Below are 27,225 nucleotides of genomic sequence, written 5' to 3' on the forward strand. Positions count from 1 at the left end.
TACATTAATGAAATTAGAGCTTTAATGAGGTGCGTAGTGGCGGGGGGGAGACAGAAAAGAAGGAGGCTCTGAGAAGTGCAGAGTGCCCTACTACACTCTTTAGTCTCTACTGCAGATATTTTCTTTTTGAATTACTCGTCGCTGGTTAGTGAGACACTTAATATTCACCCACAAAGAAAATATTAAACTAAAATGATAAATTATAAACACAAGTATACTTGATGTTTCTTCCAACTTAAAGGATAGAGAAAAATGATTTTTACAAAAGTGTACTTTTCACTTTCATGTTTCTCCCAACAGTAGTATGATAATAGACGCACATGTGAGGGTTTGCGCATGCGCGCGCACACACCCACGCACCCAATACTACTAATGGCAATTCTGTCGGTGTTGTTTTTCAGGACACAAGAAGTAAACTGGTTTCCAGTGCCTCTGGCCTTCCTGTTAAGAGCAGACAAAGAGTGTATGAAGACTATTCAACTATGTCAGAGACTTCCTCTCATGACTCCTTCTATGATTCCCTATCAGACATGCAGGAAGAAAGCAAGAATGCTGACTTCTTCCCTGGGCTATCTGCTTTTCTCAGCCAGGAAGAGATAAACAAGAGTCTTGACCTGGCCCGGAGATCTATCGCCAACTCCGAAACAGAAGATTTTGACTCAGAAAAGGAGATCTCGCAGATTTTCAACACCTCTCCTGTAAGCCTCTGTGAAAACCCTTCCCATAAGGAGACCAAGTTTGGTGAGTCAACCTCCTCAGGAAGACCTCATGATAATAGGTCAACACCTGTCCAGCCTCTGCCTGAACAAACCGCCCCTATCTCTTCACCTGCTTCAAAGAGGAAACCTGCCATATCACCCCTGCTTGCCAGCCCCAGCTATATCCGGAGCCTCCGAAAGTCTGGAAAACGTGGTGCAAAAACTCCCAATCCAAGTGTAAAGCCCAAACCAGCATATCAAAGTAAGACTGGCCCCCAGAGCCAGCTATGTGACAAGGCGGCTAATTTCATTGAGGAGCTGACGTCCATATTTAGAGAAGCAGCAAAGCCGAGAAATAGAAGCCCAAATGGGGAGTCCTCATCACCAGACAGTGGGTACTTGTCTCCTAAAAATCAGTCATCAGCCCTGATGGGTGCCTCAGCCAGCCAGAGCCCCACTGGAGACCAACAGGAGATGGAAGCAGAGGTCAAGTTGCCCGAAGCCAGGCATCGTTACCAGAAAGACCAGAACAAGGCAGTGCCATGCAATAACATGCCTCACCCACAGCCTCAGAACGCACTCCGCTTGCCCTCAGCTCCAAGATTCATCCAGAAGCTTCGGAGCCAAGAAGTGGCAGAAGGAAGTAAAGTTTACTTGGAGTGTAGAGTCACCGGAAACCCAACTCCTCGGGTCAGGTAAGAACGTTTTTATTATGAAGATCAAATGATCTGTGTTGACTTTTGGTTTTACTTTAATGTGGAATGAGATTTCCTGGATAGTTAGCCCTCTGGAACCTGAAGTCGTGTTTTCAAACACCTGCAGGGCAAAAGCATCCTAGAATCGCAAATAGTAGCTTTGCCAGTTATCAGGGGTGGAATGTATCTGTTGTCATGAACCATGTGCTACGAAAGGGAAGGCAAAGGACTGGACAGGCACAGAGGGGCACAAATGTCCTGTTAAACAGGACTCCAGAATTAATAGCATCCAAGGAAACTTAAAATGTGCAACTCATGTATTCAAAGCACTGTGAAAGTGTGTGCATAATTTGAATACGAGTTGCTGAAGATGGTTGAAAGTGTGGCTAAAACTAGAAGTTGTCTGGCTGCATAGAGATGAAAGGCACAGGTGTGCAGTGGCCAACCACAAGATTAACCCTGACCTAAGGCATGGGCTAAGGGGGCACATATTCACTTTAAAAAAAAAGCACCCCCAACGCACCTTCAATGTAATGCAACCAAGGAAACAAAGAAAGATAAAGCCAACTGAAAACAATGCAGGTGTGATGTTTATACACAGGCTCCGGCCACTACAGCATGGCTGTAGCAAAAAGGTCACGATTCAACGAGTGTGTGGTTGGTTGGAGGCAATATACACTTACGTCACCATGACCATTCTAATTTCTGTTAAGTTCTTCCTCCCTCACTGCCGAGTTCGTACTTTCTGTGCAAAGAGGTTAAGAGGAGTGACTCTGGAGTCAGACTGCAGGGTTTCCACCCATGGCTCCACCTTTTATCAGTTGTGTCACCTAGGCAAGTTACGTTGTCATTTAGTATCTTCATCTGTGAGATGGGAATTAAACTAAAACCTCCCTCCTTCTATTTTATGAGGATGACATCACACGTGTGAAAAAATAAAACTGTGCCTTGCGTCTAGTGACGGCTGCATTAGTATTATCTATTATTTTTATTGTTTCTCATGTCTTAATTTTATATGCCAAAGTGAAAATAACGTTTCAAGTTGGATTGCGCTACAAAAATAAGCCATTCATTCATTTACTTTGAAAGTTTTGCTGTTATGAAGAGTGTTTTACCTAGATTATGTAAATATTAAACAGTAAATTTGACGTTGTGAAATTTGGACAAACAGTAAAGTAGATCTCATCCGCTAAAAATTGTAACGCTGGTACATTCTTATTAATATAGCATTTCACAAGCCGCAGACTTGGCCTCTTACCCTACATCCACTAGTACACGCTTAGCGAGAGTTGGTTTCTTGGGTTGACAGGGTATTGCTCACAAACATGAAGTAAGCATTAGCATTACTGACTAAAACGTGGTGTAATTAAAGGCAGGGAATTTTTTTCCAACCAATTTGTTCAACTAATTCTTCTTGAGTCACCCTTTACAGTAATTTTACAATATTGCTCTTAGAAACTGACAGCAGGGGGCAGTAAAAAACTTCTTAATGGGTTCCTTTCATTACGTGATCCTAAATTCTGCATTTATGTATATTTCCCATAAAGAATTTTCCTTATCATTTTGCCTATGATGGAAATGAAATCGTGTGATTCTTTTGGATTCTATTTGGGTTGTTTTTAACCTACTAATCTTGGGACAAATAATTCTGCAGGAGAAATACTTTCACAAGTCCTTCAAAACGGTTCCACAGGTTTTCAAACTACATATGACTCCACTCACATTTGCCTTACCAAAACAAGCCCCTTTCAGACGTATGATCATGGCAAGTAGACTTACCACACCCTGTCAAAAATGACAAAAAACAATCCATTTAACATTAAAGGATTAATTTAGGTGAGCAGACCATAATTACTGTATTAAAGTTCATCGAACTATTTAATAATTTGGAGGACATCAAATTCATGCTTCTGTCTCCTTTTTGCTGGGGGTGGGGGGAGGCTGTGTGCAGGGGGAGCATTAATTTAGCTAGTAACCACAGAATTATTAACTAGTTTTCACTTGTCATCTCCTGGTCTACCAAAGTCCATGCCCAATGCCCATTAGACATTACAAATTATGCCCTTTTAGAGTAATTAAGTCCTTGATGAAATGCTCCATTGTTTAAGGTTAGCTGGTCTTTTTTATATCCTTTTGGAGCTTTTGTTTGTTTTGTTCTGTATTTTGAGAGGGGAGTGTACATGGGTGCTGGATTTTCTTAATTTCTGTTCCAAAGATCTTGGTACTCTCTTCCATGCATTTGTCAGTATACCAAATGCCTAGGAACATTGAGTTCCTTTTCCACATGAGACTTGAGGGTCTATAGAAATAACCTTCTTTGAAGGAAATTTCACATGAAGAAGAAAACCTGGGGCACCTGGGTGTCTCAGTCGGTTGGGTGTCTGACTTGATTTTGGCTCAGGTTGGGATCCCAGGGTCTTTAGGACTGATCCTTGCATTGGGCTTAAGATTCTCTCTTTCTCTCTCCATCTGACCCTCTCTCACTCATTTTCTCTCTCTCTCTTTCCTTCTCTCTCTCTCTCTCTCTTTCTCTCTCTCTCAAATAAAAAATTTGTTTTTAAAAAAGAAGAAAACCTTAAATAAAATATTAATACTCTATACTGGGGCATTTTAGAACCTGGCTCAGACTCAGTCCAAGTGACTCTAAACCCAGAGACTGCACAGACTTATTGATTGGTCTAAGATCCCAGAAGCAGGTAACAGAACCCATAGAGAGTAAGGAGATGTCAGAGGAACCCAAAGCAAGCAATCAGCAAAGGCCTAACAGGCACTGGCTGGTAAGCATGGAGACATTCAGCTGTCGAAGTCAGCAACCATACGACAGGTGAGCGCAATGTGGAGCAGTTGCCAATGGTAAGGTCCAGACGGACTTCAAAGGAATGCACCACAGGAAAATATGGCAGCAGGTATCAGGTTCCAGACACAGGGACAGGAGCCCAGGTAGAAAATTCTACCCTTCAAGAGTTTAGTTAAGGAAAAGGCGAGGCTGCTGCTCCAAAGAACAATAGGACAGTGCAGGAAATAGAGACTCAGGTATGATTAAATGAGGCAGGACTTTAGGGACTAAACTCATGCTGGGTTCAGAATCGGGAAACAAATTGTTACACTGACAAGACTGGGCTACTAAGCTGCTGGCCTGGAGCTTCTTAAATGTGGCCTAAATAGAAACCATTTGGTCGGGGAACCTGGACATAGTGAAACTTGCAGATGTAGATCAAGTGACCCCAACTAAAAAGGAGGCCTGGTGGAAACAGTAGGATTGAAGCCAGGCCAGTCATTTCGAGGCTTTTCTACTTCATCCTCCCACAAATATAGCTGGCACAGATACCAGTTATAACCACAAAGAGGACTGAAAAAAATCTGTTTGCCTTCTTTATTCTTGCAAAGTTCCAACAAAACCTCAACAAAAGAGAAAAACTAATGGAAGAAAAGCTTATGTATAACTGAGGTCATATACAATTTAGATACTACTCAAATTACACACAAATTATTCGTTAACAACTTGAATTATTACATTAAATAAAATTGAGTCAGAATTCATAAATTTTTGTGACTATGTCCCAGTGGTTCATATTTCTCATGTACTTCTTTACAATAGTATACAGACATTGCCTTGCCTATTCCCTCCTCTGTCAACTTTTGTGAGTTGGTGAAAAATTCATGAAGAATTTTAGTTCAAAAGTACCTCCAGTATTATTAAAATGAGACCTCATATTTTCACTTTATGTTTTTCAAAATATTTTATTATGGCAACCATATATTTCAAACCATTTACATATAAGGGAACTCAGAAAACTAGGAGATTATTTGCCTAGTAACAGAAAAATAGTTAATTAACCATAGAGACCAGACTCCTGTCTTCTGATTCCTAATCAGACACTGAGTGACTCATGAGAAGGTTTAGCCACTGTCACTGCTGTTTTGCTTGTTATGTGTGATTACTGAAAAGCTCCAGAAAAGGACATGAGTGGGGCTACCATCTGGAATTCATATTCCAAATATCTTTAAAGAAAATGATACCCTGATAATTTTCACAATATGTTCTATGTTAAAAAAAAAATAGCCATTCATGGTCATTCTGTTTATTTGCAGTAAGGTAATACTGCAAAGTAAGTCAATCAACATAAACCAAAAAATGTTAGGATGTGGGGGGAAGTAGATATTCTCCATCAAATAACTACAAACAAAACAAATCATTCCCAGTTTATGAACAGTAGTCCAAACCATCCTCATATTCAAATTGTATTGCGAGGTAAATGTGTACATACTCATAAGGGAGGAAAACACTTTTAAACATCGACTTATTGCAGTAAAAGTGAATCCAGGGGCGCCGGAGTGGCTCAGTTGGTGAAGCGTTCGACTTCAGCTTAGGTCATGATTTCACGGTTTGTGGGTTCGAACCCCACATCGGGCTCTGTGCTGACAGCTTAGAGCCTAGAGCCTGCTTCGGATTCTGTGTCTCCCTCTCTTTTTGCCCCTCCCCCACTCGTCCTCTCTCTCTCTCTCTCTCTCTCTCTCTCTCTCCTAAAAGTGAATAAACATTAAAAACATTTTCTAAAAAAAAAAAGTGAATCCAGCAGTTGTCCAAACATATCGAATATTCTCAGTACAATTACTCGTATCTCATAAGATGCCTAGTTGTTCATCATTATTAGCTTAGTAAAGTTTCAATTAATATATGTAATTAAAAGTAATTAAATTCTTTCTTTTTAAAATCAAAACCCAGTGCCTCCAATGCTTCCAATTAGTTTACATTAGTGAGACTTTGATCATCATCAAAAGCCAAAACAAGAGAATTAACCACATCAAATCTATGCAACGCTGTCTGTAGAAATTTCCATCTCCTCAAAAGAAATTAGAAATAGAAACAAACCACCGATTCACTTTTCTTACTAAGGACATCAGTATATTCTGGTCATGGATTGCTTTGGCTTGGGAAAGCATGGCAACAGTACCACTAGCCAGTAGGTTATGAATATGCGGTGCTTATTAAGACCCAGATGGCTTAGTTCCAGGAGTGTTGTTTGTTTTTGTTATAGAATATTGTCACAATGCGACACCAGATAATACCATTAGATTATCAGTATGAAAAAACTGACCATACAAATGTTGTTACAGCAACGTGAAATGTAAATAGATACGCAAAATTTGGAGAACAATTTTGTGATACACGATAAAGTTGAAGATGTACATACCCGAAACTTCTATCTAATAACCGATTACCTACTTGATATATCTGCTTGGATATCTAATAGGTTTATTAAATTTAATATATCCCAAACTGAACTTCTGGTTATTCTCCAAAAACCTTCTCTTCCTAAATCTTCTCCATGTCAACAAGTGACAATCCTCTTTCCAGCTGTTCGAGGGAAAAACCTTAGAGTCATCCTTGGCTCCTCTCTTACTCGCATCTCACACCACCCAATGCATCCAGCAAATCCAGTTGGCTCAACCGTTGATACAGAATCTAGAATCAGACCACCTCACACCACCTCCACTAATCAGGCTGTCATCATTAGCTGGTCCAAGCCACCATCATCTTCCCCTAAGGTATTTGTATTACCTCTTTGATCTGTCTGCTTGTTTCCATCCTTACTCATTACAGTCTATACAGCACCTAGCATGACTCTTTTTAATAAAACTATGATCAATAACGCAAAGCTTTCCAGTGCCTTCTCATCTCACCCAGAGTAAAATCTGTAGGCCTTATAAACGTTAATAATTAGGCACCATCTCTCTGATTTCATCCCCTGCTATACTCCTGTTCGGTCGACTCCAGACGCAATGGTGTCCCTACTGTATTCCAATATGCCAGGATGTTCCTGTCTCAGGCCTGTCTCGGGCCTGTGCACATGCTGTTTCCTCTCTGTTCCCTCTATGAAGTTCTCTTCCCTCAGATATATGCAGGATTCGATACTTCATCTCCTTCATATCTCTCCTTAAATTCACCTTCAGAGTATGGCCTTCCATGATTACTCGATGTAAAAGAACAGATCCTGCCCACCTTATTCTCTATTCTGCTCTCTTGTTTTGTTTTTCTCCATAGACCTTATCTAATACACTCTGCATTTTACTTGTTTTTGTCATTGTCCATTTCCCTGAGTAAAATATAAGACCCTTGAATACAGGGACTGCCATCTGATTCTTGTTATTGTGTCCCTAGGGCCTAGAATGGTGCCTGGCACATAACAGATGCTCAATAAATATGTATTGAATAAATGAACTTCACTCCTAGCTATGTATCCAAAAAGAACTTTTACTCATGTGTATAAGGATACATATATAAGAATGTCCATACCAGCATTGTTTGTTTCAAAATACTGGAAATAACCTAAATATTCATGAAAAAGAAAACAGACACCTCTTTGACACAGTGATTTTATTGCCTTCACATATAGATCCAGAAGTGGGATTGCTGGATCATATGGTAGTTATCTTTTTAATTCTTTGAAGAACCTCTATACCACTTTACATGGTGACTATAACTTACATTCCCACCAACGGTATACAAGGGTTCCCTTTTCTTCACATCCTTACCAGTGCTTATTATCTCTTGTCTTCTTGATAGTAGCCATTTTAAAACAAGCTCTGTGTCCATTGCTATATGAATAAGGAAAACGTGGCACATATATACTAGGGAATATTATTCAACCATAAAAAGGAAGGAAATCCTGCCATTCACAACAACATGGATGGACCTTGAGGGCATTACCCTAAGTGAAATAAACCAGAGAAAGACAAATACCATATGATCTCATTTACACATTGAATCTTAAAAAAAGGCAGACTTGCGGAAACAGGAATTAAAATGCTGGTTTCCAAGGGCTGGGGGACGGTGGTAATGGGGAGATGTTGGTCAAGGAATACAAACTTCCAGTTAAAAGATAAATAAGTTCTGGGGATCTAACGTATATCACAGTACAGTGAACAATACTGTATTGTATACTTAAAAATTTCTAAAAGACTAGGGGCGCCTGGGTGGCGCAGTCGGTTAAGCGTCCGACTTCAGCCAGGTCACGATCTCGCGGTCCGTGAGTTCGAGCCCCGCGTCGGGCTCTGGGCTGATGGCTCAGAGCTTGGAGCCTGTTTCCGATTCTGTGTCTCCCTCTCTCTCTGACCCTCCCCCGTTCATGCTCTGTCTCTCTCTGTCGCAAAAATAAATAAACGTTGAAAAAAAAAATTAAAAAAAAAATTTCTAAAAGACTAGATCTTAAACACTCTTACCACATAGGGGCACCTGGGCGGCTCAGTCGGTTAAGCGTCCGACTTCGGCTCGGGTCATGATCTCACGGTCCGTGAGTTCGAGCCCCGCGTTGGGCTCTGTGCTGACAGCTCAGAGCCTGGAGCCCGTTTCAGATTCTGTGTCTCCCTCTCTCTCTGCCCCTCCCCTGTTCATGCTCTGTCTCTCTCTGTCTCAATAATAAATAAACGTTAAAAAAAATTAAAAAAGAAAAGAACTTGTAATCATGTGAGATGACGGATATGTTAACTAATCTTATTGTGGTAATCATTTCACAATATATAGATGTATCAGATCATCACAGTGCACACTTTAGACTTACACAGCGTTATGTCAATTGTGTCTCAATCAAGTTAGAAAAAAGATAAGAAAATGGCTAAGTTTTGATATATATTCACACAGTGAATGAACTAGTTTCATGAGGCAGTAGGTCTGAAACTCACAAATATAATAGCAATCTAAAAAAAAAAAGCTGCCAAAAAATGGATGCAGATTACATGAATAAATTCATCCATATGAAGTTAAATTTGCAAAACAGTACTATTCCAGGCTTGGGGATATGATAAGAGTATAGAGAAATGCATGGGAATAACAAATACTAAATCCAGATAGCAATAATAGTAGAGATAAAGAGGAACGTGATTAGTAAGGGGTGTGTAGAGGGCATCAACTGTGTTTGCAACGTTTCATAGCTTAAGACGGGTAGTAGAGAGAGACACAGATGTAAATTGTGCTAATTTTATACTCAATGTATATCATATTTGGTAAATGGGAGCAAGCAAAATGGAGTAGAATCCAAAGGAAACAACACCACTGAATTTTATAGCTTCCTGTTTTTCTTTTTCTTCTATCATTTCCCTTTATTTATTTCTAAATCTTTTAATTTTTTTCTTTTTCTGTACATTTGCATTGACTCGATAAACTAAGTCTTTTATATTTTACAGAGGACAACGTTTCCTAGGACATCAAATTACTATTGAACTAGAAACCAAACGAGATTAAACAACAGAATAGCACCTTTATTTTCACAGAGATGAAGAAAACCTTATCTCTGATTCCTCCTCACAGGTGATTTCTGTGAGTTGATAAATTAAGGCACTATGGCCTATCATGCTATTTTGCCCTCTTGCCTATCCTTTCCATTCTTTCTCAGCCCCTATCTCCATTCCAATATCTACCCACTTGTAATTCCCACTTGAAAAATGAGCTATACCTCTATGATGCTTTAACTGCCAAAAAACCATCATTAATATGAATATAGAATCTGCTTCTATAGATCAGTGAGTGAAATAGGATAACTCAGTATCACTGAACCCAGGAAATATTGCCTGTTTTGTGGAATTGTTGTTTACTGATTTGAACATTACAGAGTAACAGCAGCTATCTTATTACCTGTTCTTGGTCAACCCATGATGCCATGATGCTGTGATACTCCAATTCCACTGCACATAATGCTGCTCATAGGGATATCTCAAGAAAAAATCAAGAAGCAAGCTTGATATTCATGGCAAGTGTGAAATGTTATTATGGTTATAAATTTGAATTGGTTATAACAGTATTGATATATAGCATGAGGTAGCAGTAGCCAAATCAGACAGCAGCATCTGTTCTAAGAATTGATTCCATCATTTCAAGTTAACATCTCAATGGCCAAGTTTCTGGATTTTATAAGAAAAGCAGTCAATAAACAAACATCAACATAAATTCTCAGAGGAAATAAGGCGAGTCACAGAGAATCCCTTTAGAATTAAAAATAATGCTTGTGCATTTTTTAAAAAATGCTATGGAACAAAGAGCAGAAGTTTAGGGGCTGACAATACAGATTCTGAAGCAAGAGTGTGAATCTTGCCTCTATCACATATCAGTCCAGTCACCTTGGCAAGTTATTTAACCTTTCTATGCCTCAGTTTCCTTGTTGGCAAAATGAGAATAATAAAAGTACCTACCTCTAGTGTTATGATGAGTGTTAAGTCAATTAACACAAGGAAAGAGTTTAGAACTCTGCCTGCACATAGTAATAGCTTAATAAATACTAAGGTATTGTTATAAAGTAATTATTATTACAAAGTGTTCACCTTTATTGTTTATTGTCTTTGATTTGCTATAAGCTCCCTACACTCTGCCTTCTCAAAAATCTTTGAATCTATTTCCTTTCTTCAAAATCTTCATGCTACAATTCTCTCTTGTACTGCTAAGTATTCCCAGTGGTACAGGGTTTATAGAGAAGGAACACTTCAACTTTATAGACTAACCATAATTTGTAAGGAATACAATATATCTTGAAAGGTGTTCTGATCCTGTTTGGACCATGAACCTTAGATTTGTATCTCAAGGTCAGAATCAATACCCAGGCTGCCTTGGGGTGTTGGGATATTGTCCCCTGGTCTCTGGCTATTGTCAACTTTTACCTCACTTGGCCTTCTGTTCCTTCACAGCCTCAAAGGATGGGATCAAAGCCAAAGATAAGTCATTTCTTTCCATCTCTACCCCTCCCTCCTACAACTAATTATCTCCCCATCCTCTCTTCCTAAATTTTGAAGTTGTGAAGGTCAGCCTTCTTGTGGACTACCGACAACTTGGAAAGCCTTCTAAAAATCAAGTCTCTGACTATTGTTTTCTTGCTGCATTTAAATTGTTTAGCCATTTTCCTGAGTTAACTTCATGGTTCCTTGTTAAATATTTGCCAAAGCCAATTGAAAGTGGTTCCCCAACACTTTAACCACTCCCTGTTTTTGTATTCCAATAATTTCAGCAGGAAGAAAACTCTAAAAATAATTTGAGTAACAAATGCAGGCTTTTCCCCCAGCTAGATATATTGGCTTTGGTTTTGTATTTTCTTCCTGCTAAGTATTATACCATCCAGCAAAGCTCTCAATAGGAAAAGAATGTGCTTTTTGGAAGTTTAATTTACTATTATGCAAAATCCTGTGACACAGTTGTTTTGAAAGAATTTGACTGAAGTTTGGGACGGATACTTTCAGTCAAAACTGCTCAACACCTCAAGTCTTTTCTGTAGAGTTGCTTAAAGTACTTCTGGACTGTTTCTTCATTTTGCCTTAGGGCAGTGCTGCCTCACGGATCACTGAACCTGTTTAGGCGTAATTACAGCAATTCAAGCACTCCACTTCCATGTTGCATTCTTTTGACGGTTAGAAGGAGTTACTTTATAAGTATAAGTGTAGCAAATACAATTATAAGTCTGAAACTTGATGCAGCTGAATCTGCTGACCAAAATGCAAAATTTTTCTACCAGCTGGCATGTTCAAATGATGTGTAGCAATAGAAAGGATTCTCTCCTATTCAGTTTTAATGTTTTTGAGCCAAGAAATAGGGCCATAGTTAATATCTGCTGGAACAGGAGTAAACTGCTAGTCACCTGAGCACTGATAGAGAAAAGCATTTCCTGGCAATCAAAAGCCTTTCCTGGTAAAATTTAAAAATAAAAAAGAGAGAGAGAGAGAGAGGAAGGAAGGAAGGAAGGAAGAAAAATTATTAATTCCGAGTGGAAACATTGTTCTCTTGATTATGAGTTCTAACAGTGAAGTCTGATTCTGTATAATAGCATATGGGAAATCAGGCCATAAAACAAGTTTCTAATCAATGGTTATATGGTCCACATGTGGGCCAGATAACCTAAATAAAAATACCCTACCGAATAGGATTTCTTTTTACCTAAGGTGAAGTTTTAGCCTTAGTTGCTGGAACTGGAAAAGTATTTTCTAATGGAAGAATAGAAGGTAAGTCTGGTTAAAAGGATTTCCAAGTATTGAAGGAGAATCTTTGAAGAAGAAGGAGAAGAAGAAGGAGGAGTGTGGGGAGAGTGGGGGAGGAAGACAAAGGTGAAAAGGAGAAGAAATAAGTTAGGAAGGGAGGGAGAGAAAGAAAATTTTCATTTGAAGTTAATTGGTTCTTTCTTTAAAATCCAGGGAGATCTTCAAAATCATTTTTACTTCACATTCTATACCTAAGTTTACAAATACTTGCATCTTAATGAAAGAAGATGTTAATTGATACCTTGAAAGATGGTTTATACACAGTGTAGTTCAATGAGTTAAACACAGGGCTTTTTCCATACACTTCTACACATAAGTTGATAAACATTTATATATTAAGGAAACAAGATATTACTTGAAAGATCTATTATACGGAGGCCCCTAAGTGGCTCCGTCAGTTGGTTGAGCGTCTGACTTTGGCTCAGGTCACGATCTCACGGTTCATGAGTTCAAGCCCTGCATCAGGCTTGCTGCTGTCAGCACAGAGCCTGCTTCAGATCCTCTGTCCTCGTCTCTCTGCCCCTCCCCAACTTGAGCTCTCTCAAAAATAAATAAATATTAAAAAAAAAGACTCGGGGCGCCTAGGTGGCTCCGTCGGTTAAGCGTTCCACCTCAGCTCAGGTCATGATTGCACAGTTCTTAAGTTCAGGCCCTACGTCGGGCTCTGTGCTGAGCGTGGATTCTGCTTGGGATTCTGTGTCTCCCTCTCTCTCACTCTGCCCCTCCCCCACTCGTGCTCTGTCTCTCACTCTCAAAAATGAATAAACATTAAAAACATTTTTTTAATAAAATAAAATTACAAATTAAAAAAAAAGACTTGTTATACACATTGTAGTAAAAAAATCATTTTTACCATCACCGAAGTTATCACAGACCAATTTCATTAGCAGAGAACACTTCAGTTGTGCTTATACATAGGGAAGGCAATAGATACATAGTTGATGAAGGCTAAGGAGATAGGTAGAAAATATTTGTTTCAGTTTTGGATTTTGAGCCACCACAGACAGAGATTAAGAATTTTCTACATCATTATATGAAGTTGGTTATGATGAAGCAACTATCATGGACCAGTAAGCTTTCTGGACTAACAATACTGAAAAGGTAGAATTCACCAATAGGAGGATTTGGTCAAGGCCAAGGACTTAGCTAGGCCTTGTCACTCCTGTCTGCAGGCTTTGTCATCCCCTCACAAGGAGACTTTGGAAGTTAACACCAGAAACTTACTATAGCATTCAACCACATCACACATGTCTATGAAGTCATCACTAAACCACTAAACTGTAGGAAGCTCATGCTAGAATGTCATTTCCATTCTTCTCAAACCCTTTGCTTATCGTTCTAAAGTCACAAGTTAAAAGAATTCCTCTTTCTTTTTCTGAGAGAGCTACTGAAATCGAGACCTTATGAATGTTTTTGTCATTCTCCTAATAATAATAATGGAAAAAATGATATTAATAACTGACTTTCTTGAGAACTTAGCACATGCCAGACGTTCTTCCCACATATAAACTCACTCTTCCTACAAGGTGGATGCTACCATATTTCTTGGGTTCTAAGACATATATTTTGTCACATTTTAGCATCTCCATAATTAGAATGCATCTTGCAGTGGAGAGCATTTTACAGTCACTATCTGACCATAGTTGTGATATGGTTGTGATTACCTGTGCATATACAAATTTGGTCAGAACTGTTTATTTTTTTCACTTTAATTGAGTTGTTTGCCTTTTGGTATTACATACTGGTTTTTTCCTTTCTTAATAGATAATGATGTCTTATAATGAATGGTATATTAGTTTCACTAAGCTATAATATTATCTCCATTTTAAAAACAAGAAATAGGGGTGCCTGGGTGGCTCAGTTGGTGAACATTCAACTCTTGATTTTTGCTCAGGTCATGATCTCATGGTTCCTGGGATTGAACCATGATCTCAGAATTTGTGGGATCGAAACTGCTTCAGACTCTGCCCTGTCAGTGTGGAATTCTCTCTCTCCCTCTCTCTCTACCCCTTCCCTGCTAGTGCATGCATGCATGTGTTCGTGTGAAATCTCCCCCTTTCTCTCAAAATAAGTAAACATTTAAAAAAATAAAAATAAAAACAAGACGGGCACCTGAGTGGCTCAGTTGGTAAACATCTGACTTTGGCTCAGGTCATGATCTCAGGGTCTGGGAGTTCAAGTCCCACATCGGTGAGCTCCAGCCCTCATTGGTTGAACATAAGCCCTGCTTCGGGTGAGTTTGTGCTCCATTTTGGATGAGCTTGAGCCCCACTTGGGGTAAGCACGAACCCTGTATCGGGTGAGCCCTGCTTCTCTCTCTCTCTCTCCTCTCCTTCTCTCTCTCTCTCTTCTTCTCTCTGTCTCTCCTTCTCTCCTTCTCTCTCTCTTTCTTTCTTTCTCTCTGCCCCTCCTGAGATTCTGTCTCTCTGTCTGACGCTCGCCCACCTGCACCCCCCTCTCTCTCTCAAAATAAATAATTAAATACATAAATACATAAATAAAATAAAAACAAGAAACAAAAGGATGAATAGCTTACAAAAATTATCCAACTGCCCAGAGTCTTTACTTTTCAACCATTATTACTCTAGTGTCCATAAAATCAGAGGGACACACAGCCTTGCTTACAGAATCGTGCCCCAATAAAGTTCAGGTGAACCCCAGCATGCCACTAGAAACACCTACTAGCCATTATCTCTTGAAAAGCGAAATGTCCATGAATTGCTTCCTTCCATTGCTCCAGACAAAAAACTTGGAAAAGAAAAGAGCCATGACCAATGATTTCCTGGTCCTCGGGACAAAACCTTACATCACATATACTTCTAGACACTCTGTGTTGTCTGCGTGAGGGAGTCTCGGCATCTTTATTAGCAGGAGCAATCTCCATTGCTGCAGCTTGTGAAAACATGGGTTCTAACTTCCACTTTCAGAGCCAGTTAGCCGGGTCTCTCTCTTTCTCTCGTAAACAGAGCAGTAATCCCAAACAGAACATAACAGATATGATTTGTAATCCGGTGTGGTACTATTTAATTCTTGTGCGTAGTGGCCAGCGTTTTAATTAAGAATGTGTTGGCATATGTTGGCCAGAATCCTCATACATGGAATCATTCTGTGCTCCAAGAACAAGGACAAATTATCACTGCCTGAAATAAAGAAGGAACGGGCCCCAACAACACCAACAACGTGTTAGTTCAACTGATTTCTGATAGACATCTTCAACAAAAGGCCGTTGTAAAATACAATACAATAAGGTTTGGGGTTTTGTTTTGTTTTGTTTTGTTTACAGAATACACAGTTTTAACTTTGAACAGGCAGCTATTAAAAGGGAAGTATCAGTATGGAAGAAATCAAACTGACATTTGGACAGTATGTAGGATGAGTGCTGTTACGGCGTTGAAAATCAATGCACACATCAAAATGGCAGATAATCCTCAGCTCACCAGAGAATTCATGAGGGGCCACGTGGGGTGGTGATTACAGAGGGGTGGGCATTATGTGCGTAATCAGGAGAGCTCTCTAGAAAAACACCATCCTACCTCAGGGTTGAGTCAGTTTCATTTACAGGAAACATGTGTACACAGTCAGTTCTACAAATATCTTGACCCATTCATTTCTATCCTATGGTCCTAATAGTTGAGAAAAAAGAATTTTAATTGGAGGGACTGGGACGTATGTTTTAAGTACCCATTTGTTTAACTATTGATTAATGGAACATGCCAATGTGCTACCTCAAACTAGAGATGCCATCACTCTTTGTTAAATAGCAGATAGTTCACAGAAAAACAACAAGTAAAATCGCTCTCATATGAGAGAATTGTTGTGTTTTGATTGTATTTTTTTTTTCAATTCCTAACAGGCCAATGCAGGTAGAATGATGAATCCATTATAATGAGGTGTGCCTATCCTACTCCAAATCAAAGTAATTTTACTACCACTGTATAATAGATAATGTATACCTGTAGCCTACATTGCCAATTAAAATGTTTCGTACTTACCTCGTCTCTTTCATCTGTAAATCTTAAAATCTTAACATTTATTCATCTAGGATACTATGTAAAATGGATTTAGCTCTCTGGAATTTAAAGGTGTGCCTTCTAACAAGAGCTAGAAGCAGCTCATTGCCTTCCAGCAGAGTTCAGCTTCCCACACATACCTCAAGAGCTCACAAAGCCGTATTTTCCTCAGAACACAAGACTAGTGCCGGTTCAGAATGCACTATGTGGTCTCAGCAGTTTCTTGACCCCATGGGGTCTTCCTCAAGGCCTCAACTGCCCACATGTGTTTCTTCTCTTCTTTTGATGGTTTTCAGGCTTTCAGATTTTGACAAATCAGAAAAAGATCAAACCCAGCCGAGAACCTGTCTTTCATTACAGTTTGCTCTAGTTGAAATGTTAAATTTTCTCACTTGCATGGAATTAAAGTAAATTATGATCCAAACTGAAAGATGAGTTGGGTTCATCTTCTCTCTCACTCACATCCACATTGCAAATAACTTCTTTTTCACATTGCCTCATGTAATATATCTTTTGCCCTCTTGCTGCACTTTTGTCTAGCAGGACTGCTCATCCCTTGGGTGGATTTCTAGAATCCCAACTTAGTTTGCCTTTCAGCATTCACATAAAATGCCATACCTGCACTAATCTCTTCTACTTAATGTCCACGGGATGATGGGTGATGACTGTCAGAAATTACCTGAGGCTGTTGGCATGTAGTGTTTTCTCAAAACCTCACCTGCATGGCTATGTTTGGTCAACCAAACCCAGTAAGCAGATCTTAGACTATCAAAGCAGTCAGCAAGCTTGAGGTCGGGGGTTAAAAAATTATAGACAAATGAAGGCTCAACAAAGAGAATTGGAGAAAGAAAAAAGGTTGAAGGATTTGAAGCAGATGACATCCGACACTGTTCCAAGAAGGCTGAGTGTTAGAGACCATCAAGACAGCCATATATAAAACATTTCCAGATCAAACCACCAGGCGAAACAAATTAATAAACAAGAGTCCCCTGCTTTGCTGACCAGTTGTGGCATTTGTCTCAGCTGTTTGTGAACCAATAGTTGTTTGCTCACCACAACATTTATGTGACAGCAATCCTGAAGTGACATGAGTCATTGCTGAAAAGAGTAATGCTCACAGATTGCTTCCTTATGACTTGGAGTATTAGGTATGGAAGGAAATGAAGACAATACTTCCTTTGGGCTCCCTATGTCTTCTTAATGGATCAGAAAAGAAATTTGAAAATACTCCTTTAGTCCAAGCTGCCACAAAATTGTATTAAGGTTATGAAAATATGAGTATTTAAATATGAGGATCTATCAGTCTGCTCTTGTCACTTTGTCCCCCAGGATCCTCTGACTGGTATCTTTCTGAGGCCCAATAGATTCTCTTTCCGCTCTCCTCCATCCCACTCTTGCCCTCAGAAGCTGACCTGTGGAATTCAACAGATTCCTTCAGGCTCTGTTTGGGTTCAGCCCTGGGGAGCCATGACAGGTCGTGGGAGTTCAAGGGACTTGGTTCCCTCACTTCTTCCCTGTGGGTTTATGCTAACTTTCCCCATCAAAAGAAGGTCCTTACTCAGAATGAAGCTCTCTTCTGTGTTCAGGAATCTGCAGCCTCCCTTTTACTTCTAATTCTGCAGGCTCAAGAATGGTAACATGGCTTTATAGCCCCAGGGCGATACATTATCCCTTGTGGTTTCCTTGTACCTTGACAACACCTTTGGATCTAGTCCTTTCCTGAAGCCTGCCTTGAGTCATCTGGGATTTAGTTTATCCTCTCTTCCTAGTTGGCACCTGATAACTTCAACTAATAACTTCATCTTCTGATTTTTCCCACACCTTTGAGATAAGATGACCCATAATCCTTAAAATCTAGATAAGGGATCATGACCAATTCCTGAAATGCTTTACCCTGAAATTGCTAAGGTAAATTCTAGATTACTCATCGGCAAATTATCTGGCTTGGAAATTATTTTTCCAACCCTATCCTCCCTTTTACTCCTCATTGCTTGCTTTAAGGATTTTTAAGTAAGCCAATTCCAATTCTGTAAATTTGGTAAAAGATGTGAAGGTGCAAAAACACATTTTATGTCATCGGTGGAATTTCCTTATGCATTCTCTGTCAATGAGAACAATAATGACTTAAACTTAATAGGGCGTTCCATATGCTTGGCATTTTTCTAGGGATTTTATATCCATTCTCTCATCCATTCCTTCCAAGAGCTCTAAAGAGTGGGCTCTCTTATTATCGTACTACCATTTTACATTTGAGGAAACTGAAGCTCAAGGAGATAAGTAAATTACCCAAGGACATAGACCTGGTTAGTGGTGTCTCTGGGATTACTAACTGCAAAAGTTGGCTATTTGGCAGACTTCCTAACTGTTCGTGGCTTACGTATTTGAAGTGGTGTTTTATGTATTTAATGGTGCATAACAAACCACTCCAAAACTTAGTGACTTAAAACAACAACCTACTATTTTCTTCTACTCACTAGTCTATCTGAACAGCGGCTACCTCAGGTGTCTTCTCAGGCCTTTTTGTGTGTGTTCTCCTGGACTGAGTGAACTCTAAGGAGAGTACAGAACACAGGATGCTGTGGGGGGAAGGGTGAGGAGGGTGGTAGGTACAACAGGGTTACAGTTTGAATTAGGGGTTAAAATAGAGGCAGGAAGGAGAATCCAGATTGATGGTAAGGAAGAAATGCCTAGCATAAGAATCAGGAGTGCCTTTAAGAGCTGTGCTCTGCCCTTCGAGCCCAGACTCCCTTCTTCAGTCATGTAGCCTGCAGCATGGTATAAACACAGTGTGAGAGCCAGAGGAAGAAAGAGAGCAGAACATCACACAGTTAAAAAGGCCATGACCTTCTCAAACTCTCATGGAACTCATTACCAAGGTGCACACAGAAATGCCAGAGCTGGTTTTCTCCTCCAAAAAATTAGACTGGTAAATTGCTCTGTTGAAGTTGTATCTGCTTTATTAAAACTTGAGAATGAACACTTAATATAACAAAATTTTTGAGGCATTTTCAAAAATTATCTAAGATCCAGTTCAACCACAGTTTCTCTGGGGGAAGCTCTCAGGGGACAGCAGAAGATACAAAATCGAATAAGGGAGGTGTAGTTTTATTTTATTTTATTTTATTTTATTTTATTTTTTATCAGTAAATCATTTTTTCTTTTTTAATTTTCTTTTTTCTTTTTTCTTTTTTTCTGATTAGACCTATTTATTTATTTTATTTTGTTTACTTTATTTTAATTTAATTTTTTTTTAACTTACATCCAAATTAGTTAGCATATAGTGCAACAATGATTTCAGGAGAGAATTCCTTAGTGCCCCTTACCCATTTAGCCCATCCCCTCTCCCACAACCCCTCCAGTAAGCCTCTGTTTGTTCTCCATATTTATGAGTCTCTTCTGTTTTGTCCCCCTCCCTGTTTTTATGTTATTTTTGTTTCCCTTCCCTTATGTTCATCTGTTTTGTCTCTTAAAGTCCTCATATGAGTCAAGTCATATGATTTTGGTCTTTCTCTGACTGACTAATTTCACTTAGCATAATACTCTCTAGCTCCATCCGCATAGTTGCAAATGGCAATATTTCATTCTTTTTGATTGCCAAGTAATACTTCATTGTATATATATATATATATACCACATCTTCCTTATCCATTCATCCATCGATGGACATTTGGGCTCTTTCCATACTTTGGCTATTGTTGATAGTGCTGCTATAAACATGGGGGTGCATGTGTCCCTAAGAAACAGCACACCTGTATCCCTTGGATAAATGCCTAGTAGTGCAATTTCTGGGTCGTAGGGTAGTTCTATTTTTAGTTTTTTGAGGAACCTCCATACTGTTTTCCAGAGTGGCTGCACCAGCTTGCATTCCCAAGGGGAGGTGCAATTTTAAACCAAAACATTACATATGAATTTATTGGGTTTTGATATTTTTGTTTTTCAAAATAAATACCAGATTAAAGAAATGAAAATAATGTTTAAACAAATATGTGCTCACCTAAAATATTGCCTTAAATGTGTATTTTTGTGTTAATGAAAACTTCAAGCTGATTTTATGTTTTCAAACAGGTTTCCCACCAGTGCAGATGGTATACAACTTAATAGTATTTTATTTCATCAACTTGCTGTGGTCCTCAGGTTCTATGTAGGAATAATTACATGCTATAAAAAATTGGGGGAAAAAAATCCTTGATGACAATTCACTTTCTGGAATTGTGCATGTATCTAATTTGATAGAAATAGAGCAGCAATAGCTAACTCTAATTTATTCATTGCAATTGTCAACAAAAGAAAGTAGTTAATTAAGATCTAAAAGATTAGAGGGGCGCCTGGGTGGCTCTGTCGGTTGAGCAGCCAACTCGGTTTTGGTTCAGATCATTATCTCACAGTTCATGAGATGGAGCCTTGCTTTGGGCTCCATGTTGAGAGCACAGAGCCTGCTTGGAATTCTCTCTCCCTCTTTCTCTGCTCCTCCCCTGCTTGCACTCTCTCTCAAAATAAATAAATATACTTAAAAAAATATCTTAAGATCTTTAGGTCTTAAGATCAGTAATCTCAACCCTCTCACTAAACAAAATATTTCATTGCAAATAGGTCCCTTGCAACGTCTATTGCATGAATTTGAAATATATTGTTCATGTGATGAACATTTATAGAACACTCCCTGAGGGTAAAGTTCTGTCAGGTGTCAGAGGGTACCACAACAGTTTGGTCCATCACTTCAGTAAACCTAGTATTGGGGGAGGGAGATAGACAATGCATATAAATGTAATTGGAAGTTTCTGCCTCTCAAGACACAAATACAACTGTCTCCTACTCTTGCTGAGTTTATGGTTTGTGAAAGTTTAAAATGTACCCTAGATTTCTTCCATTTCCTTCCTCACCAACTGGGCTACTGTTTCTGTACATGCTGCTTCTGTGAGGCACTAAGTAGACTCAGATGTGAAAATTCAGAATCTCTTTAAGTTCCATGTTTAAAATGCTTTCATTCACGTTATCTAGCTTAATAACCTTCACAGAAAATGGTGTCAAAGAAGGCAGGTGAGAGATCACAGGAATATCCACAATATATATAAGTGAGCTAAGAGGGAAGATCATCTGGGGAGCTCTGTGCCATTTTAAGACATCCGTGTTCACTGATAGCCACTAATGACCACCATGCCGTTGTGAGATTTCAACACATAGCCCTCTCCTCTCCCCATCTCGCTGTCACTTCTCTCCCTAATCCTCTCTACTTCTCAACTTTCTCTTCCCTTCTGCATTGCAGCAGAAGCTCCAAATTGTTTTTCCTCTACTAGTCAGGGCAATGTTGTCCTCCTCAGAAGTCTTGGCATCATCTGGCCCCTAGATATTTTCAACAGAGAATTCTCTCCCTGGGAGAAATTCTTGTGCAAACTATAAACCATATTTAAAAAGTTTTCTCTCTCTTATCACATACTCCTAATTCAAGGCAAAGGAAAATAACACATTATGTTATTAGCTATTGCTTATAGAAGAGAAATTTATAAATCTATACATAGATAGAAATGAACATGTATAACTGTGGGACTATGTGATGATTTTTTTCTTTTTCTACCGTTCGTTAGAATATTGAGTAATAAGACTGTTTTGGAGTAACAAAATACATCGCTTCAAAAGACTACATATAATTTTTAAGCTGATTATGATAAATCCAAAATCAACGGTCAGATCCTTATGATTATTTTGCTTGAACAAATTATACAGACTAAAGGCTGTCTCCAAATATTTGGAGAAAATGTCCCAGGTATGGATGTAATTCATCTTAAAGCAGGGGGAATGATAAAGTGCCAAGGCTGTCTGGAGCAGAGCTACAAGGTTAGAAGGAGGGAATGACTTGGTGTGACAATAGGTGATGCCACATATCACATATGTTCTGTCTCATTTCCAATGAACTTGGCCTAAGAAACTCAAGATATGAGGCTTTTAAGTGAACCAAAACTCTGGGCCATACTGAAAAAACACCTACCAGGAAAATTATAAATGCTGATAGAAATGCTCATACAGTGCAGATACAAGGCAGATATAAACCTGGTGCTGGCCATCAGGTCAACAGAAACAGCTACCCTACTGAAGACATGTGTAACAGAAAAGTACTCTCGCACCGGAGTAAATCCTCTCCCGACTTGGCAATTTGAGGGTAAGGGTAGGGTGTCTTACAGGGGAATCTTCCCATTCATAAGCCTTACTCTTATTACAAAGAACCTGCAAGGCAATAAGATCTTTACTACTCAAAGGAAACACAGCACATTACTTACACCAGTCATCCTAGTGCTTTATTCATAAGTATTGTCTAACCACCGAGAATCACCAGGTATTACAGGGAAATAAATAGCATGAAAGAACTTTCCTTCTCTCTTTTCATAAAGATGAACAAATAGGGCTAATCTCAAGAGGAAGCAAAGGCATTTAAAGAAAAATTTAAAAAAAGATATATATTTTTTTACTTCTAATTAACAGTAGGAAGACATAGTTCTGATAAAGTAAAAATGTGTTTATTTTGGCAAAAGAAAAAAGAATAAGACAGTGAAATTTAAAGTAGAATGGCAAAGGGGTGCTTGGCTGCCTCAGTAGGTAGAGCATGTGACTCTTTACCTTGGGAATGTAAGTTCGAGCCCCATGTTGGGTGTAGAGATTACTTAAAAATAAAATCTTTATTTGTTTTAATTTTTTTTAACGTTTATTCATTTTTGAGACAGGGAGAGACAGAGCATGAATGGGGGGAGGTCAGAGAGAGGGAGACACAGAATCTGAAACAGGCTCCAGGCTCTGAGCTGTCAGCACAGAGCCGACACAGGGCTTGAACTCACGGACTGAGAGATCATGACCTGAGCTGAAGTAGGATGCCCAACCGACTGAGCCACCCAGGCGCCCCCAAAATAAAATCTTTAAATACATACATATATAAATGCATAAAATAGAATGTAAAAAATAAAAATTTCGATGGATAGTCTGAAAATCAAACGAAAGGACTAATTATATGGAAAGAAAGCTATGATGTTTCTTAGAATGCAGATCACAAAGAAAAAGAAATGACAAATATAAGGAAAAGGGTAGAGATTGGAAGGACATTCATGAGGCCAAGATCCACCCAATAGAATTCCCATTAAGAGAAAGAAATAATGGAGGGGAAATAATTTACTGAAGGAAACAATAGAAGAAAATTAGTCTTAGCTGAAGAAATACAGGCATTTTTGGGTTGAAAGACACATGAAGGAAGCATTGGGTAGAATATAGGTTAAAAGACTTACAGGGCTCCTGATGAACTCTCAAGATGAAAGAGAAAATTCTAAAAGCTTCTAAAGAATCAAAATAGGTTACTCAAAATGGAGAATCTGTCTAACACCTGACATTTCACCAGAAGTACTGAACCCTTGAGGACAATAATGCAAATCCTATTTGAGTGTGTATGTTTTAGAATGAGGTCTGGAAGAATATACATCAAACCTATGGGAGTTGAGGGAAGGAGAGAGGAGGACTCACTTTTACCTCTCTACCCTGCTGTTGTTTTAATTTTTAGAATGGTCTTTTATGACTTTCGTAATTAAATTAATTTAGAAGAAAATAGTAACTCTGTAGCAGTGAATAAAATTAATTGCCAGGGAAAGAGACTAGAGGCTGTTAACTCAATTAGACTGTTGTTACAGTAGTTTCCAGCAAGAAACTGAGGGAGAAAAGGCTACAGCAATAAAAATCAGAGGCCAGACTCAAGGAGCATTTTGAAGATATTTTTGATGATTTGGTCAGTTAAGAATAAAGGAGAAAGAAATGAAGATGATTCTTCAAATTCTTAGTCGGAACGACTAAATGCCATCCAGTTAGGAAAGACAGAGGAGGAAGAGATTTATACTGGATATTAGGGAAAAGTTGATCGTACATTTATTTTGAGTGTGAACTATAGGTAAGGCATTCATATAAAAGGTCTTGCCCATGGTCTGAAATGGAGGCTGGAGCTAGGGAGGAATTTCAGGTGTGGCGATAGCTGGGCCATGGGATATGTAAACAAGAGAGACAAAAACTGATGACAGAGACTTGTGGGAAGCCCTGCACTGAGAGAAAAAAAAGCCAGTGCTACCTGAGAAGGAGTGTTCAGAAACAAAGAAGAATCTGGGGAGTTCAATGTCACAGCTAAAGAAGGTCATTTTCAACAAAGAGGGGAAGTGTTTGTTACATCAAAAGATAAAGAAGGAAGAGTAGAAATGCAAGTTTTGGCAACTGATAATGTCATTGAGAAATTTTAGGTTAATAAATATTTGAATAGTCAAATAATCTTGGAGGGTATATTGAACGCTTCATTGGGTTTTTCTAACATGGGTATGTCTTTTTGCTGAGAGGCTTCTAACATCTTAGCAAACAAGGGTAGAAAATCTCTTTCCAGGGTGCATACTAGATTTCAAAAGGAAACCTAAAGTCAAAGAATCAGCCCCTTAGGGATGGGTTTCCAGGGTTCCAAGCTGAGGTCAAACTACATATCTATGAGTGCCAAGTCCAAGGAGAAGCAAGGACTGATTCCAGGGCACAGAGACCAAAGCCAATAGGGGCAAGACCAGAGCCAGAGGAAGGACAGAGAATACAAGGACACCAAGAGCAACAAGATGGTCTGAAAATCAGTCAGAGGATATTTTATCTGTTGTCCTATGTGTTTGAGACTAATATGTTTGCTCTCTTCAACCATTCCTTCTCTGTCTTATTAGTGCAAATTAGTTATCTGATAGTATTTCCCACAGAAGAAAGTTTTAGTCATTTATATCCCCAAGATCTATCACCTATACAAATATCCATATGGAGAATATTGATACTTTCCTAATGTGTATTATGATGAAAGAGAACCATGTATCTCCATTGTTGTAATAAGGGAAGTGGTTCCTTCACAATTTTCAACTTTTTACATCTTTCACTGAATATGTTTTCTCTTCTAAAACTTTCTTTTTTTTTTCTTACTTAAACCCAAGTTAGTTAACATATAGTATATTTCTAAACCTTTCTAGTACATATTGCTAACATCACATATCTGGCTCTCATTGTTTATTACCGCGAATACATTCTATCTTCCCTTCTGCAGTACAAGAGATAAACACAGGACTCATGAGTTACTCTCCTTTCAATCCTCTACAGTCCCTAGAACAATGTCTAAAACATAACATGTTCTTCATGTAAGTTGATTATCATTTATTACATTACCCAAAGATGACTGCTGAGGATTATTCGTAATACTTATATAGATTTTTATAATTTTTTATTAATTTTTTTATGTTTTCTTTATTTTTGAGAGACAGAGAGAGACAGAGACAGAGACAGAGCAGGGGAGGGGCAGAGAGAGGGAAAGACAGAATCTGAAGCAGGCTCCAGGCTCTGAGCTAGCTGTCAGCACAGAGCCCGAGGAGGGGCTCGAACCCACAAACCGTGAGATCATGACCTGAGCTGAAGGTGGACACTTAACCGACTGAGCCACCAAGCTGCCCCTATACTTTTTTAAGATTTTATGTTTTTAAGTAATCTCGATACCAATGTGAGGCTTGAACTCACAACCTGAGATCAAGAGTCATATGGTCTATCAACTGAGACAGCCAGGCACCTCTAGATTTTTATACTTTTACAAGTGTTTTAGTGTACATAAGATCTCTTAATTTTCATAAGAATTTATTAAATAGGGAAGTTGATTACCATTTAATAGATAGGCAAACTGACATTCAAGGAATTCAAAGATTTTCCAACAGATTCAGTATTAAAACTAGAATCTAGATTTCTTGATTCTTTTTTTTTTTTTTTTTTTGAGAGAGGGCGTGCATACATGCATGTGTGTGTATACACAAGCAGAGGAGGGGTTAAGGGAGAGAGAGAATCTTATGCAGGCTCCTCCCCCAGTGCAGATCCCAACTTGGGGCTCCGTCTCATGACGTGAGATCATGACCTGAGCCGAAATCAAGAGTCAGATGTTTAGCCGACTAAGCCACCCTGGCACCCCTGAATTTTTTGATTCTTAATTGGGTCTTTCCTTTACCATCAGAGCTGCTCATTAATTTTCTACAATAATTGAGATTCGAAGAACTAAACCTACAAATCCTCTGCCAGTGGTTTTTATGTGGTTGTGGCAGGGAGATTGGAGTGGGGGGTGGGGGCAGGTACTGGAGTGCTATGCATATACTACTCTTCAAGGACCAGTTGGAAATGTACGGTGTTATTACCCTGCACATTACCACAGTGGGTGGGAAACGTTTATAGCATTTAATGAGATGGGATGTTGCACATCTTGCAATACTGGCTACAGCGCAATGAGAATGAACCCATCTGAATACCAATTGCTCTTCTATTGAGAAACTCAGCAAGTTTAGGCAAAGTGAATTATAGTTACCTCTTCAAGTTTATAATCTCCCCTTTTGAGATCCATAACAAAAATCTATAAAGTAAAAGTCAAAGCTTTTTAGTCATTATTCTTAAAACAAAAGAAGGTGAACACGTGAATGGCAAAAAGTCCAAAAATTAGTCTTACAGGAGGTAACTAAGCAAAAGCAGGAATTCAGCACACAATCCAGGCTCATATTCTTTCTACATAAAAATACAACTACTACTTTATCGAATAAATAATCACATAAGCAGCGTGGTGTGTAATTTACAAGATTTAAAGAACTCTAAGCACCAAGGTGTCAGTTAGAGGCTTCACTTAAATTTTAACTTGTTAATCACCCTTTACTTCTCTTAATAGAAAGGAGAGTTACATAGAAGTATCCTGAACCTTTTCTTAAGGCTAGAAGCTTCCCGCTCCTCTTCCTTCGACTGTTAGCTTTAATAATTGAA

The 27,225-nt window shown here is 38.9% G+C and overlaps 1 protein-coding gene across 2 annotated transcripts in view; it reads left to right on the top strand.

Annotated features, from left to right (window-relative positions):
• The first annotated feature begins 482 nt into the window (after positions 1-482).
• Positions 483-27,225, top strand: part of PALLD (palladin, cytoskeletal associated protein) — a 397,361-nt gene continuing 370,618 nt past the window's right edge. For both annotated transcript variants that reach the window (XM_047091561.1, XM_047091562.1), the window contains exon 1: positions 483-1,393. In XM_047091561.1, the coding sequence (XP_046947517.1) occupies positions 483-1,393 (911 nt within the window). The remainder of the gene's footprint in view (positions 1,394-27,225) is intronic.

This window comes from Lynx rufus, unplaced genomic scaffold (genome assembly GCF_022079265.1).
Source record: "Lynx rufus isolate CCGP_SWC_20201006 ecotype Redwood Valley unplaced genomic scaffold, mLynRuf1.p SCAF_3, whole genome shotgun sequence".
Classification (NCBI taxonomy): Eukaryota; Metazoa; Chordata; class Mammalia; order Carnivora; family Felidae; genus Lynx; species Lynx rufus.